The 12,892-nt window shown below is 38.2% G+C and overlaps 2 protein-coding genes across 3 annotated transcripts; one reads left to right on the forward strand and one right to left on the reverse strand.

The window, feature by feature from the left end:
* Positions 1 to 3,185: 3,185 nt before the first annotated feature.
* On the forward strand, positions 3,186 to 7,992 carry LOC147854190 (potassium transporter 11-like). 2 transcript variants are annotated; one of them, XM_087331319.1, is made up of 9 exons: positions 3,186 to 3,460; positions 3,868 to 4,102; positions 4,462 to 4,707; positions 5,240 to 5,290; positions 5,370 to 5,630; positions 5,721 to 5,773; positions 5,929 to 6,043; positions 6,255 to 6,509; positions 6,594 to 7,992. In XM_087331319.1, the coding sequence occupies exons 1-9, from the start codon at positions 3,341 to 3,343 to the stop codon at positions 7,628 to 7,630; spliced, it is 2,373 nt and encodes a 790-aa protein (XP_087187445.1). In that variant the 5' UTR covers positions 3,186 to 3,340; the 3' UTR covers positions 7,631 to 7,992. The 2 variants fall into 2 exon arrangements, with proteins under 2 accessions (XP_087187445.1, XP_087187446.1); XM_087331320.1 differs by lacking the exons at positions 3,186 to 3,460; positions 3,868 to 4,102; positions 4,462 to 4,707 and adding an exon at positions 4,714 to 4,962.
* Positions 7,993 to 9,467: 1,475 nt separating this feature from the next.
* On the reverse strand, positions 9,468 to 11,303 carry LOC147854191 (pentatricopeptide repeat-containing protein At2g13600-like). The gene has a single exon (XM_087331508.1). It carries the CDS (start codon positions 11,301 to 11,303, stop codon positions 9,468 to 9,470), a length of 1,836 nt encoding a protein of 611 aa, XP_087187634.1.
* Between the last annotated feature and the right edge of the window lie 1,589 nt (positions 11,304 to 12,892).

The following is a 12,892-nucleotide window of genomic DNA, read 5'->3' on the forward strand; positions in this document are numbered from 1 at the left end:
AACAAATTCTACTTTACACTCTCAACCTAAATAAATAAATACACACACACACACACCGAAGCACCTAAGGAAGTTTGCTATGATTTTGATCATCTAATGCCCAGGTCATGAATGATCTTGATGAGGCGTGCATAGATGAGGAGGACATTGACAAGGCAAGCCTAATGTTGGGGCGTGGAATCGGCAACAATTTGGTTTCAGTTTAACTTGTTTGGCCTTGTCTAAACTAAACCGGTTAAGCCTTAAACGGTATGGGAGTTTTCAAACTTGAACTGAACTAATCCCTAGACCAGCTTGTCCTAACTGGTTAAGCCTAAACCGGTTTGGGAACAGGTTTGACCCAACTTGGAACTTGATTCGGTTCATTTTGAGCCATTCCAGACCGAACTCAAACCTGTTAAGGAAGCTCAACCCTAAACTAAACATGGTTCAAATGCACCTTTGACTATAGATTGTTGTGTACATATAAGGCAAGGTTTTCATATAGACGAGGAACATTAGTTTAAAACGTAAGCAAAAACACAAAGACCTTGTGGACGCAACATGCATTGGAAACATCAAACAATGATTCCAACTTGCTTGCACTCTATGCCGAGGGTACAACCTTTCCTGGAGAAATCCAATCTAATCTTATTCATCCATAGTATTCATTCAATTATGGTAGCAAACCCTCTTTTTTTAACTAATTTGAAGGCTACATTAGATGCACATTTGTTTAAACCACATGGTTAACACAATAAAATAGATGTTTTTTTAAAGGATGAATAATCATGTTTGTGTCTACACAACCAAGTTTCAGGACAAGATTAGGGAAAGTTTCCAATGTGTTGAGAAGCACACATGATATGTAGAGAAACATTGAGTATATGGAAACATTTCTATATTCAACTCAACTAGATGACTTAGGTAATTGAAGTGCTATTAGAGCCAAATCCATACAAATATTGAAACGATATGTTTGTTAGACATCGCAACGAATCAACTAATCTTATAAGTATTTGTTGGTATGTTCACTTCATTCAACATGAATGTTTTGCATTATGGTCGTTGGCCCATATGGCCCTTCATATGAATGATTAGGGGTCTTCAAATGCGTCATGACTTATGAGCTTTCATAAACAATAATAAGTATTTCTAATATTTCGCATAAGGTGGGAGTCCACATAAGCAACTAGAATAAATAAATAAAATCATGTATAACAAGTTACAACACACACGTAGCAATAAACTTGAAAAGGACAAGCGCGTGCACATAACAAGACATGTTATTATAGCAAAACAGATTGGCATCTACATCATTCTTGCCACCCATAATTGAATGAATATATGCAAGCATAGAAAATTTATACATACAAGGTAACATATACATATATATTTATTAGTGTGCTCAAAGGTTTAAAGTGATAATGGAGCCAAAGGAAACATTTCATGTACTATATGTGGAGCTAATAATTGAAATCAGATGCTCAATGTTTTATGAGTAAACAGAAAATGCCAATATCAAGAACTAACAATGTAGAGTAGCATCTATGTATAGAGGGGGCGTTACATCTTGTTCGTAATAACCACACTTGATCAAGATTCTTTCCTAAATCAAGCACAATATTCATGCCCATTTTTATACCAAGAGCTTATTATTGAAAGCTTAATGCTTTACACAACTTATGATGGCATCCCACTATATAGATTCTCGAATATATTATATATGGTACAATTTATTTAATTGAAGTTGAATGTTCATGGAAGTTTAGTGGACCGAGAAGACAAAGAGACAATATTGGCATTATAAAAGCTTGACATATCATGAGGTTATTCGAAGCCACTTCTTGAAGAATCCTAAACATTGCATCCTCTTCCACATACAAGACAATCTTTTTAATTCAAGTTGATTATATGATTGGTATAATTGTTTTGATATGCATTGCAATATGTAGATACATAGACTCTTTAGTATCTAATGTCCCCTAAGCTAAATGATATCCTTCTCTCATACCACCTCTTATATATATACATACATATATTTCAACAACTTGTTAAGTGAAAAATTAATGTGTAAAATATGTATACATAGTGAACTATGGCAAATCATTATATGTAGAGGTAATTTCTCTTCGAATTATGTAACTCTATCTAATGGTTTCAATGCATTATTAGCAAAGGAAAGTATGATATTCTTGTACACACACGTCATTGTAATTTATCATTATCTATAGTCTTGAAAAGTCAATAAGGACAATTCTATAATCAAAGCATGAATTGCCTTGTCTTTGCTTAAATAAAAACAAGACATTATTTACAAAACACGATATGATGAGTTGTCTTGGCTTTGCAAAACAAATCAATCAAAGAAAAGAGAGAGAAAGAAGCAATAATCAAAACTATAAGTATTTATAAATGTCATACGATACTATGAATGATTGATTTACCTTCATTAAAAATATGCACGTGTCTTAACTAGAACACAATGCCAAAAGCTAGAGAAAAGGCTCAATGTAAATTTACAAAATTCTCTCTCATGTTAGGCTTTACTCGTAACTTTTGACAATATGTATGCTCCACCAAACATAGATGTACCTCAGAAGGAGGCAACGCTAATAAAAGGCAATATCATATTCGCGAGATGCGACGAAAGAGAACATGGATAAGGACCACATCTCCCTACGCATTGAGCAATATGAAAGTTTTTTTTTTTTTTGAACTCTACCCTTCTACATCAAAAATTTGAAGTGTAGCGCCCACATCTTGATCCGTTCCTTCCTTTATAAAACTTCGACATCAATATGACACAAACATGTTGACATTGAAGCTTGCATGTCCACTCAAACTGCGACCACTTCGAACTTGACATGTTGTTTGGATGAATGCATGGAACTTCAAGCTTATTACGATTGAAAGCCACGAAAAAAGATTCCTTCGAATGACCCGAGAAACATGTGAAGGACTCTAGAGGTCCTTTCTAATAGTTACACATGCATGCATACATTATTACATACATACATACATACATACATACATACATACAATAATGCATGCCTTCGGATTAAAGTCAAACGCGCAATGGACGCGGGCATCATATGATATATGCCTCTTATTAGTCTTAGCATTTCATGGGGTCTTCTTCTTTGTTTCATAATTAAAATTTAAAACAAAGTGTGTGTGTGTGTGTATGTGTCCTTTTCATATGTATGTATATGTAAATTTGTAATACATACAAGAGCAATAAGAAGAAGAAGAAGAAGATAAATGCAGTGAATGAATGAAGTATGTAGTTGACTCTGCTCTCAACTCAACCGCTCAATCTCTTCTTCCCTCCTCAGTTTGAACTCCTCCCTCTCTCTCCATGGCTTCTGTCTCGCCCGAATCCACAGAGATTCGTGGTGCCCTCTACGACCTCAACCGAAGGCTTGATCAATCACTCGACGTCGAAGGTTCACAGCTCGTTTCCTCTGAAGTGCCAAAGGTATCCCCCCCCTGATCTTTCATATTCTATTCCAGCTCGAAGATCCGATATGTTTAAGCAAGATTGGTACATTTTCTTCGCCTTTCATTAAATGTGTACATGGTCTGAATGTGTGCATAGATATACTCATTTCTTCATATTCGAAATATGAGACAGTTTGTGTCTATGTTTTAGATTTTGTTGATCGGAATGTGTGTGTGTGTGTGTGTAGAGGACGCATATTTACAAATAAGTTATAGTTAACGAAATGAAAAAACATATTGACACATAGATTGCCATAGAGAAGCGTGTAAGATGCACTCAAATGCTAAAACGAATAAAACAAATGAAACATTCATTGGAATGTTAAAAATGTTGCTTTTGTTTGCACTTCATCTTTCCATGTCTGAATATGTGTATATTCACAGTCTTTGACAGCTGCGGCTACGCTTAGTTTTGCATTTCAAAGCCTCGGGATTGTATATGGAGATCTCGGGACATCTCCTCTTTATGTTTACCGAAGCATCTTTCCCCATGGCTTTTCACAAGGCAAGGAACAAGAAGAGCTTATGGGAGCTCTCTCACTCATCATCTACACTTTAATTCTTATCCCTCTCATCAAGTACACATTCATTGTGATGAGGGCCACAGACAATGGAGAAGGTAACAGCTTCCTTTAGTCAAAATTGTATTTTTTTCAGTATATTGGTCGTTGTTAGCATTGTCTTTAAAAGGGCAATGCTATTATTTTCTCTCAAACTAAAATAGATACAGCGTCAAATCCATTACCAAAGCACTATCTTTACCACTCAACACCATGTTTTATATATTGAATATTTGAATTGTATTAATTTGATATCGCGCGTCCACAAACGAACGTTTTATTCCAAAGTCTCTCATATCATGTATATTGGCAATGCTTTCACATTTTGATTTTAGCTTGCTATGGCTTCTTTTATGGTATTGTTAAGAGTTGTATTCATTAAGATCATTGTTTTTTATGAAGTTGCAATGTTTCACAGGAGGAACATTTGCATTATACTCATTGATCTGTCGGCATGCCAAGACAAACACCATCCCGAATCAGCATCCTACTGATCATGCATTGACCACATATCGTTTGATTCAATCAGATAAAAGTTCGATGGCGAGAAAAGTAAAAAAATGGCTCGAGGAATCTCGTTGTAGCCAAAGGATGCTCGTGATTTTGGTGCTTGTTGGTACCTCTATGCTCATTGGAGATGGTATATTGACGCCTGCGATTTCAGGTACAGGATCTGTTTCAACTGATAGAGTGTTTATGAAAGTTTGAGATATGTGAATAAACAAATTCGTCAAGAGTATATATGCTAGAACCTTGACTTGAATAACAATTCACAAATATTGATTGGAGCTGATGTGTGAAAATTGGTCTGGAGTGAAGCTGATATGTGAGCATCAGGATGCACACAAGGTATGTTGTTCTAGTGTTGTCCTTACTCGACAATATGTTTGGCGAGTACTGGGATCCATTTCAACTGAAGGTTGTTATTCAATGAAGGTTCTTTGTAGAGTAAAATATCTAGTTTCTTACTCACCATCAGGTGTCAAGTGAAGCTGATGTGTATGAAATCTAATGACCAAAACTAGGATTTCTCTTTTATTTTACCTCAACTAATATTTGACCTGTGGAGTTAGTCTACAGACCCTCAGAAGTTTTATATGAGGTTTCAGAGTAGTGGTTTTTTTTTTGAGTCTGAGATGCAGGATTCCGTCCTTAACTCATAATTTCCATTGTCTTCTTTTGTTATACTCACACAGTGCTGTCTTCAGTAGGTGGGATCAAGGTGAATCAACCAAATGTCAAGGATGGTGAGCTTGCACACCTTACTCTCTTGAGTCTCAGCTGTTGAGATTAGCTTAACACAATGGATTTTTGTTTATTTTGCAGGATTGGTGGTGGGAATAGCATGTATCATCCTATTGTTGCTATTTAGTGTCCAACGGTTTGGAACAGACAAAGTGGGCTGGTTTTTTGCCCCAACTGTCTTTGTTTGGCTTGTTTCTATCGGTGTCATTGGAATTTACAATACTATCAAACATGATTACATGGTCTTAAAGGCCTTTTCACCTGTGTATATAGTCAGATACTTTGCAAGTGATTCTCAGAGGAACTGGGTGTCACTAGGAGGTGTCCTCCTGAGTATTACAGGTATAATCATAGGGAATAACTTCAGAAGCAACAAGATTATCATCTCTTTTCATTAATCCATGCATGACAGCGAGGTTTTATTTTTTACAGGTACAGAAGCATTTTATGCTGATGTGGGACACTTTTCTGTATTGTCTGTTCAGGTTCACAATGGCATATTAACATACATATATACTGCATAGATGTATAGTCATCATCGTTATCTATGCATGTATAAGTAGGCATATATGCTGCATGCTCACAATGTCATGTTACAAGTTGCAGCGTATGTATATTGACGGATGTGTATCTTGTGTAGATTGCTTTTGGGTGTTTTGTGTTCCCATGCTTGCTTGCAGCGTATGTGGGTCAAGCTGCATATCTCTCCCAGAATCCCCTTGATGTGCATCAAGCTTTCTACGAATCCATACCCAGTAAAGAAGAGACACCTTACTCCATGCTTTTGTATTTATTTGTTTTTATGCAGACGTGTAGATATTGAGAGGTTTCTCTTTCGTTTCAATAAGAAATTGAGTGGCAAACTCGGAACCTGATCAACGGATTATGTTAGAAAAAGGGCTATGTTTGTGCTTTGGGGATGTGTCATAAATACATAACCTAAAGGTGATCCTATTTTTTTCCCAGAAGGAGTATATTGGCCGATGTTTGTTATTGGGACTTTGGCAGCTATTATTGCAAGCCAAGCCACTATTTCTGCAACATTCTCTATTATCAAGCAGTCTGTAGCTCTTGGTTGCTTTCCTAGAGTGAAAGTTGTTCACACTTCACAAAAGCACTATGGACAGGTCTACATTCCTGAAATAAACTGGATCTTGATGGTATTGTGTATCATTATCACTGCTGGTTTCAAGGAAACAGTCCAGATTGGGAATGCTTATGGTGAGTTTCTTGATTGTGCTTTTGTTATCTGAAAGATAATCCGAGCAATGAATTGTCTTACATTAAGGGCAATTGATTATGTAGGGATTGCTGTGGTACTGTTGATGGTTGTTACTACAATTCTGATGGGTCTGGTGATGCTAGTAGTGTGGCGTACAAATTTTATACTTACTCTTTTGTTTACTACTGTCTACTTGGTTGTGGAGTTGGTTCTCTTGTCTGCAATGCTGTTTAAGTTTGACCAGGGTGGATGGGCACCACTGGCCATAGCTGCTCTTTTCTTGCTTGTCATGTACACATGGCACTATGGTACTCTGAAGAAGTATGAGATTGAGAAACAGAATAAGGTTCCATTGAGTTGGATTCTTGGCCTGGGTCCATCGCTAGGACTTGTTAGAGTACCTGGAATCGGACTTATATATTCAGAACTAGCACATGGAGTTCCATCAATCTTCTCCCATTTTATGACTCATTTGCCTGCAATACACTCTGTCGTAGTCTTTGTCTGCATCAAGTATCTTCCTGTCAACAGAGTTCCTCCTAGTGAGAGGTTTCTCTTTAGAGATATAGGACCCAAGGAATTTCATCTATATCGTTGCGTAGCAAGATATGGATATCAGGATTTGCACAAGAAGGATGATAAATTGGAGGAGAGCCTTTTAGATAATCTTGCCTGTTATATTAAAGATAATTCATTGTCAGAGGGCTCTACCGATTCTGAAGAAGTAGAGACCCCAAGGGTTTCAGGGGCTTCCCTCACAGAGGTGCATTTTATAAAAGGATCTTCAAATAATGACTCGATCATAGAAGAAGGATCCATGGAAATGGTATCTCCATCTCAGACCAGGAATGAATGCCAGCGTATCAGTTTTGGTATTGAGCCTGAAGAATCAGGCAGAGAATCAGAGGGCATGATTTTCTTACATCAAGCCAGACAGTCTGGGGTTGTCCATATCCTTGGAGATGTGATTGTGAAAGCAAAACGAGATTCTAACATGGTTCATAAATTTGTCATAGACTATGTTTATTCACTGCTTCGACGAATCTGCCGTGAGAACAGTGTGGTCTTGAATATCCCACATGAGAGTCTCTTCAATATTGGTCAAGTGTATTATCTATGAGTGCATATGCATATTTTGACAACAAATTGACACTCAATTCACCCTAGCGAGGAGTTTAATCAATGTCAGCCAGTGTTGTATCATATTTTATTGCACATATGCAGATATAACTTACAAGGCTGAGCTAGATCACATGTTTGTTGTAGAACTGTTGGGATGTATAAGAACCTCATAATTGCAACTGTGCAGCGTCGAACTTGGAAAGGTTCTTGCTGCTCCACAAGCTAGTTGTCTACCAAAAAGGGGCAATAATAATAGAGGACTTGCAATCCTATCGAAATTAAGATCAGCACCACTCAAAGTGGATTGTACTGATATCATATATTAAAATTTTGTCGCATATACCATTTTTTGGACATAAATGTGATGTTCCATCTTTCTTTGCACTCTCCTTGACCTATCATGCATTGATAAATAATGTCTGGTTCTGATTACTGATATACTTCAGCCAGAGGTAATCGTCAATGCTTTCCATGATCAGTCTAGTTTGATACTCATGTTTTTCTCTGTATAACCTATTGTTTTGCTCTCAATCTGCAACCATGACAGTTGCTGTACCAAGATTGTTAATAAGGGTGCTAATAGTGCAGCATACATTCTCTGATTACCATGATGGCATACATGGAAGGAAGCCAATGTTTTATTGACCCTTGACAATGAAAACAAAATACCACAGTTAATGTAAGATGGGATGGACAAACTCCAGTAAAGGAATGCAAAAACTCTCAGACAGCCTACTTAATTGTTCAGCATTGCCCCCTTGTTCATGTGGGACAGTGTCTTCTTGTTGATATCAACATGTACGACAATCAGGGGTTTATTCCTGTTAAGACTATCATGACTGAAGGTTGTAGAGAAATGCTCTTGATTTTTCAGCATTGAAAAACAAAATCCTACAGTTAATGTAAGAGAAGATGGACAAACTCTAGTAAAGGAATTCAAAAACTCTCAGCGGGCCTATTTAATTGTTCATCATGGTTCCCTTATTGATGTCGGACATTGTCTTCTTGTTGATATCAACATGTACGACAATCAGGGGTTTATTCCTGTTAAGACTATCATGACTGAAGGTTGTAGAGAAATGCTCTTGATTTTTCAGCATTGAAAAACAAAATCCTACAGTTAATGTAAGAGAAGATGGACAAACTCTAGTAAAGGAATTCAAAAACTCTCAGCGGGCCTATTTAATTGTTCATCATGGTTCCCTTATTGATGTCGGACATTGTCTTCTTATTGATATCAACATGTACGACAATCAGGGGTTTATTCCTGTTAAGACTATCATGCCTGAAGGTTGTCGATACATTCTATTGATTGTTCAGCATTGGAAAACAAAATACTACAGTTAATGTAAGACAAGATGGGCAAACTACAGTAATGGAATGCAAAACCTCTCAGAGACCCTACTTGATTGTTCAGCATTGTCCTCTTGTTAATGCTGGAGATTGACTTCTTGCACATCAAAATGTATGACTATCAGAGTTTTCTTCCTTGTAAGTGTATCGTGACTGAATGTTTGATTGCAACAATTAAGGGAGTGGTGTATTTGTATTCTACCAAGGTATCAACCATGCATTAGATTCATGAGGGGTCTTAGGCGTACCAGTTGTTTGCATATTGGTACACAGGTATTTTCATGCATGCACCAGTATTGCTGTTTGATCAACTGATTTCTGGTATTACTGTCGCCATGTTTGATCTACTGATTTCTGGGAAATTACATATGCATCGATGGTACATTGGGTATGGAATTAACCATGGGAAAAATAAGAGTCTTTGAGCTTGAAACCTATGGATATTGCTTTGAATCAAGGTATATTTGTGAGCTTCAAGCTTTTTATGACATGGAGGGATCTATAATCACATTAGACAACACATTTGTCAGCCACATCTGGTCTTCTGAACACAAATTTGAAAGCAAGATGTATGAAAGGACCTTCCCAGGAATAAATTTCACGCAGTTTTCAGCAGCTTTGAAACCTCGCTCTATATCATAGTGAAATTTACATGCACCAAGCAATGAAAGCCATGCCATTCCAACTTTACCAGATGGCACATTCTCGATCAATTCTTCTGCATCATCCAAACACCCTGCTCTAGCAAGAAGATAGATCATACAGAGATAATGCTCTCCTGACGGTGCAATGCCGTGGTCTTTATTCATGGAAACAAAGAAATGGACACCTTCTTCAAGCAATCCAGACCGACCACAACCAGTTAGTATAGATATAAATGTGACATCATCAGGTTGGAACCCTTGAAGCTGCATTAGTTGAAACAACCTTAATGCTTCCATGCTGTGCCCATTTTGGACGGAGGCTGTCATAATCGCTGTCCATGATATTCTATCCCGATGAAGCATTCTATCAAAAACCTTCCTAGCTTCATCCATGCCACCGCATTCTCCATAGAAACTGATGAGAGAGTTACATACCAGAATGTCCTCATCATGTTGATGGCACACTACAGCCCTATATACATCCTGTCCCTCTTCAATAGATGCAAGATTCGCACACGCATCAAGCAAGGTCGTATATGTAGATTTATCAGGTTTCAATCCCTCTAGATGCATCTGTTTATACAGCCGCAAAGCATCCTTGCTCCTATTGTTTTGGGAGAAGACAGCAATCATGGCATTCCAAACCACTAAACTCTTGAAAGGCATTCTGTTAAACACATAGGTGGCATGACAAAGGCTCCCGTGTTTGCCATACATCGAGAAGAGAGCTGTGTTCACTTCAACATCAAGTTCATAACTGCTATCTAGAACGGCTGCATGAACAATTTGTCCTTCCTCTAATGCACATGCCTCCAAGACACTAATGAAGGACACATGGTCTGGAGAGAACCCACATTTCAGCATCTGCCCAAACTTGAAAAGTGCATCTTTTTTATTTCCAGCTCGAGCAAATAAGCCAATAATTGCATTCCACATCGCTACATCGCGATTCAACAATTGTTCGAATACAATTTTGGCATCACCAAGGTTTCCACATTTGCCATACATGTTGAGCACAGCCGTGGAAACAAGCACATTTTGCTCAAACCCGAAGCCAACCACTTCAGCATGAATGTCTCGCCCTAGGTGTATGTTCACAGGGCGAAGAAGAATACATGCATCAAGGGCGCCAATAAACGAAATCTTGTCTTGCACAAACCCTTCCTCTTTCATCTGATAAAATAGATGCAAAGCTTGTGAGCCGAGGCCATGGTGGGCAAAAGCCGAGATCATTGCATTCCATGTGACACTATCCCGAAGAGGGGTTGAACAGAAGACATGAAAAGCATTCTGAACATGGTCATTTTGTGCATAAGCCTTGATAAGCATGTTCCACGAGAAAACATTAGGGTGAGGGAGGCGACCGAATGCGATCCGGGCATCGTGTGGGCAGCCACAATTGGCATACATCTCGATGAGACAGTTCCCGATAAATGTGAGGCGGTCGATGCCACGCACGCGAAGGAGGGAGTGGAGGAGCTTACCTTCAGAGAGGGACTTGGATTGACCCAACTGTCGTAGCTGAGCAGCGGCGACTGAGATGCCGCCAGGCCTCGACAGAACTTGCTCCCAACCATGGATATCTTCCTCGCATCCTCTGGTTCTCTCAGATGGCCTCCTGAATCCTACTCTCTCTGCAAGTCTCTGTTTTCGCGATATAAGCTGCCCCACCATTCATGTGCTAATTTAATTATTGTTATTATTGGAAGAAGAAGAAGAAGAAGAAGAAGAAGAAAGGATTAGCATTTGGTACAACATATGTACTGTGTTGTGGTGTTTACTATTTAGGAGCAAACAAGAAGATATGTGTGTGGGGTCAATTTGTCCACCATTTCCGGCGCCTCTGTTTTGTTTTGTTTTGTTTCATTGTGTGTGTGTGTAGAGAGAGATACATATGTGTGTACATAGATCGATAGATAGGAGGGCCGACGCCTCTGTTTTGTTTGTTTGTTTGTTTCTGTGTGTGTGTGTGTGTAGAGAGAGAGATATGTGTGTACATAGATGATAGGAGGGCCGTAGATTGAATGGACCCACGACTCACGAGCCAAGAACCATGCCAACTTATGAAAAACACCCCTCGCGTCATGGATCTGATCGGACATCATGATTAACACATGGGTACACACACACATATACATACATACATATATATCCAATTCCTCTTGTCATGCCTTGACATGGAGGCTCTACGAGATCGAAGCAAAATTGATGGCACTTAGTTTAGCGTCACACCCTTGTCTTCACAAGTTGGCAACTATAATGGGTTGTTACTTGTGGTTGGGAGTTGTTGATATGATGGAGACATATATATGGTTGTTTTTTGTTGAGGCTCTTGACCTTCTTGATTACTCTTGACACTTCATCTAATTGTCGTGTTTGTAAACAAGATGCTCAACAACACTAACCCATGCCCTTCCTTGTAATTTTTCATTCCCGTCTAAACAAAGTTACTTAGGGTGGGTGGATAGAAACTTCATTATCGTTCTTGTTGGTTTTGAGGTTGTTTTTCTCGAGAAATGTTATTCATTATTCGTCTCAGTTTCTCTCGACACTTCAATCTAGTTGTCATGTTTCCAAACAAATACCCTAATAACACTAACCCATTCCTTTTCGTGTCATGTTTTCATACACATTGGTTCATACGCTTCATCTAGTTATGTTTTCCGAACAAATACCCTAATAGCACTAACCCATTCCTTTTTAGTGTCATACACATTGGTTCATACATTGCATTGGCGATTATGCACACAACTATTTTTGAGTTGAACATGTTCGCTTGACAACCGTCCGTCACAAACATTAGATGTGTTATGACATGCTCCTTATGGTTTTGAGGAACATGGAAGCATTGTATTTGTCTTCTCTATTTAAAATTAAAATTTGCATAGATAAGTTATCGTCTACCAATCAGACAATAGCTTATCATGTTGGTTTAATCAACAACTAGTATTATGAAGTTAGAAATTTATGTGTTCATTTTTGTTGTTGGTGATGTCAAGAACATGCATATCCACATGCCACACCGTATTGTCTTATTATTGGTTCTTTAATGCGGGAAATGTTCCACATGAGTGTTCCATGAGTCCTTATAGTTTAAAGCACAATAACTAATATTGTACACGAAAACTTCATGATGAGGTGAAAACCCACAAAATTACAAATGTAGAGTTACTAGATCCCCCGTGGACATGTGAGTGCTCAAAGCAACTCAAAGAAATATTGGATGTTGCCCATTCAGAGGACTTGTAACCTTGGACAATCTC

Source organism: Azolla caroliniana, unplaced genomic scaffold, assembly GCF_043228905.1.
Source record: "Azolla caroliniana isolate FFs.n. ecotype wild unplaced genomic scaffold, voAzoCaro1.0.p SCAF_15, whole genome shotgun sequence".
NCBI lineage: Eukaryota > Viridiplantae > Streptophyta > Polypodiopsida > Salviniales > Salviniaceae > Azolla > Azolla caroliniana.

What these genes read in the sequence shown, in the direction of transcription:
- LOC147854191 (XM_087331508.1), bottom strand. Translation starts at nt 11,303, where the DNA reads ATGGTGGGGCAGCTTATATCGCGAAAACAGAGACTTGCAGAGAGAGTA.
- LOC147854190 (XM_087331319.1), top strand. Translation starts at nt 3,341, where the DNA reads ATGGCTTCTGTCTCGCCCGAATCCACAGAGATTCGTGGTGCCCTCTAC. An exon ending in GGCCACAGACAATGGAGAAG is followed by an intron (nt 4,103 to 4,461) that starts GTAACAGCTTCC and finishes AATGTTTCACAG; the next exon opens with GAGGAACATTTGCATTATAC. An exon ending in TTTCTACGAATCCATACCCA is followed by an intron (nt 6,044 to 6,254) that starts GTAAAGAAGAGA and finishes TTTTTTTCCCAG; the next exon opens with AAGGAGTATATTGGCCGATG.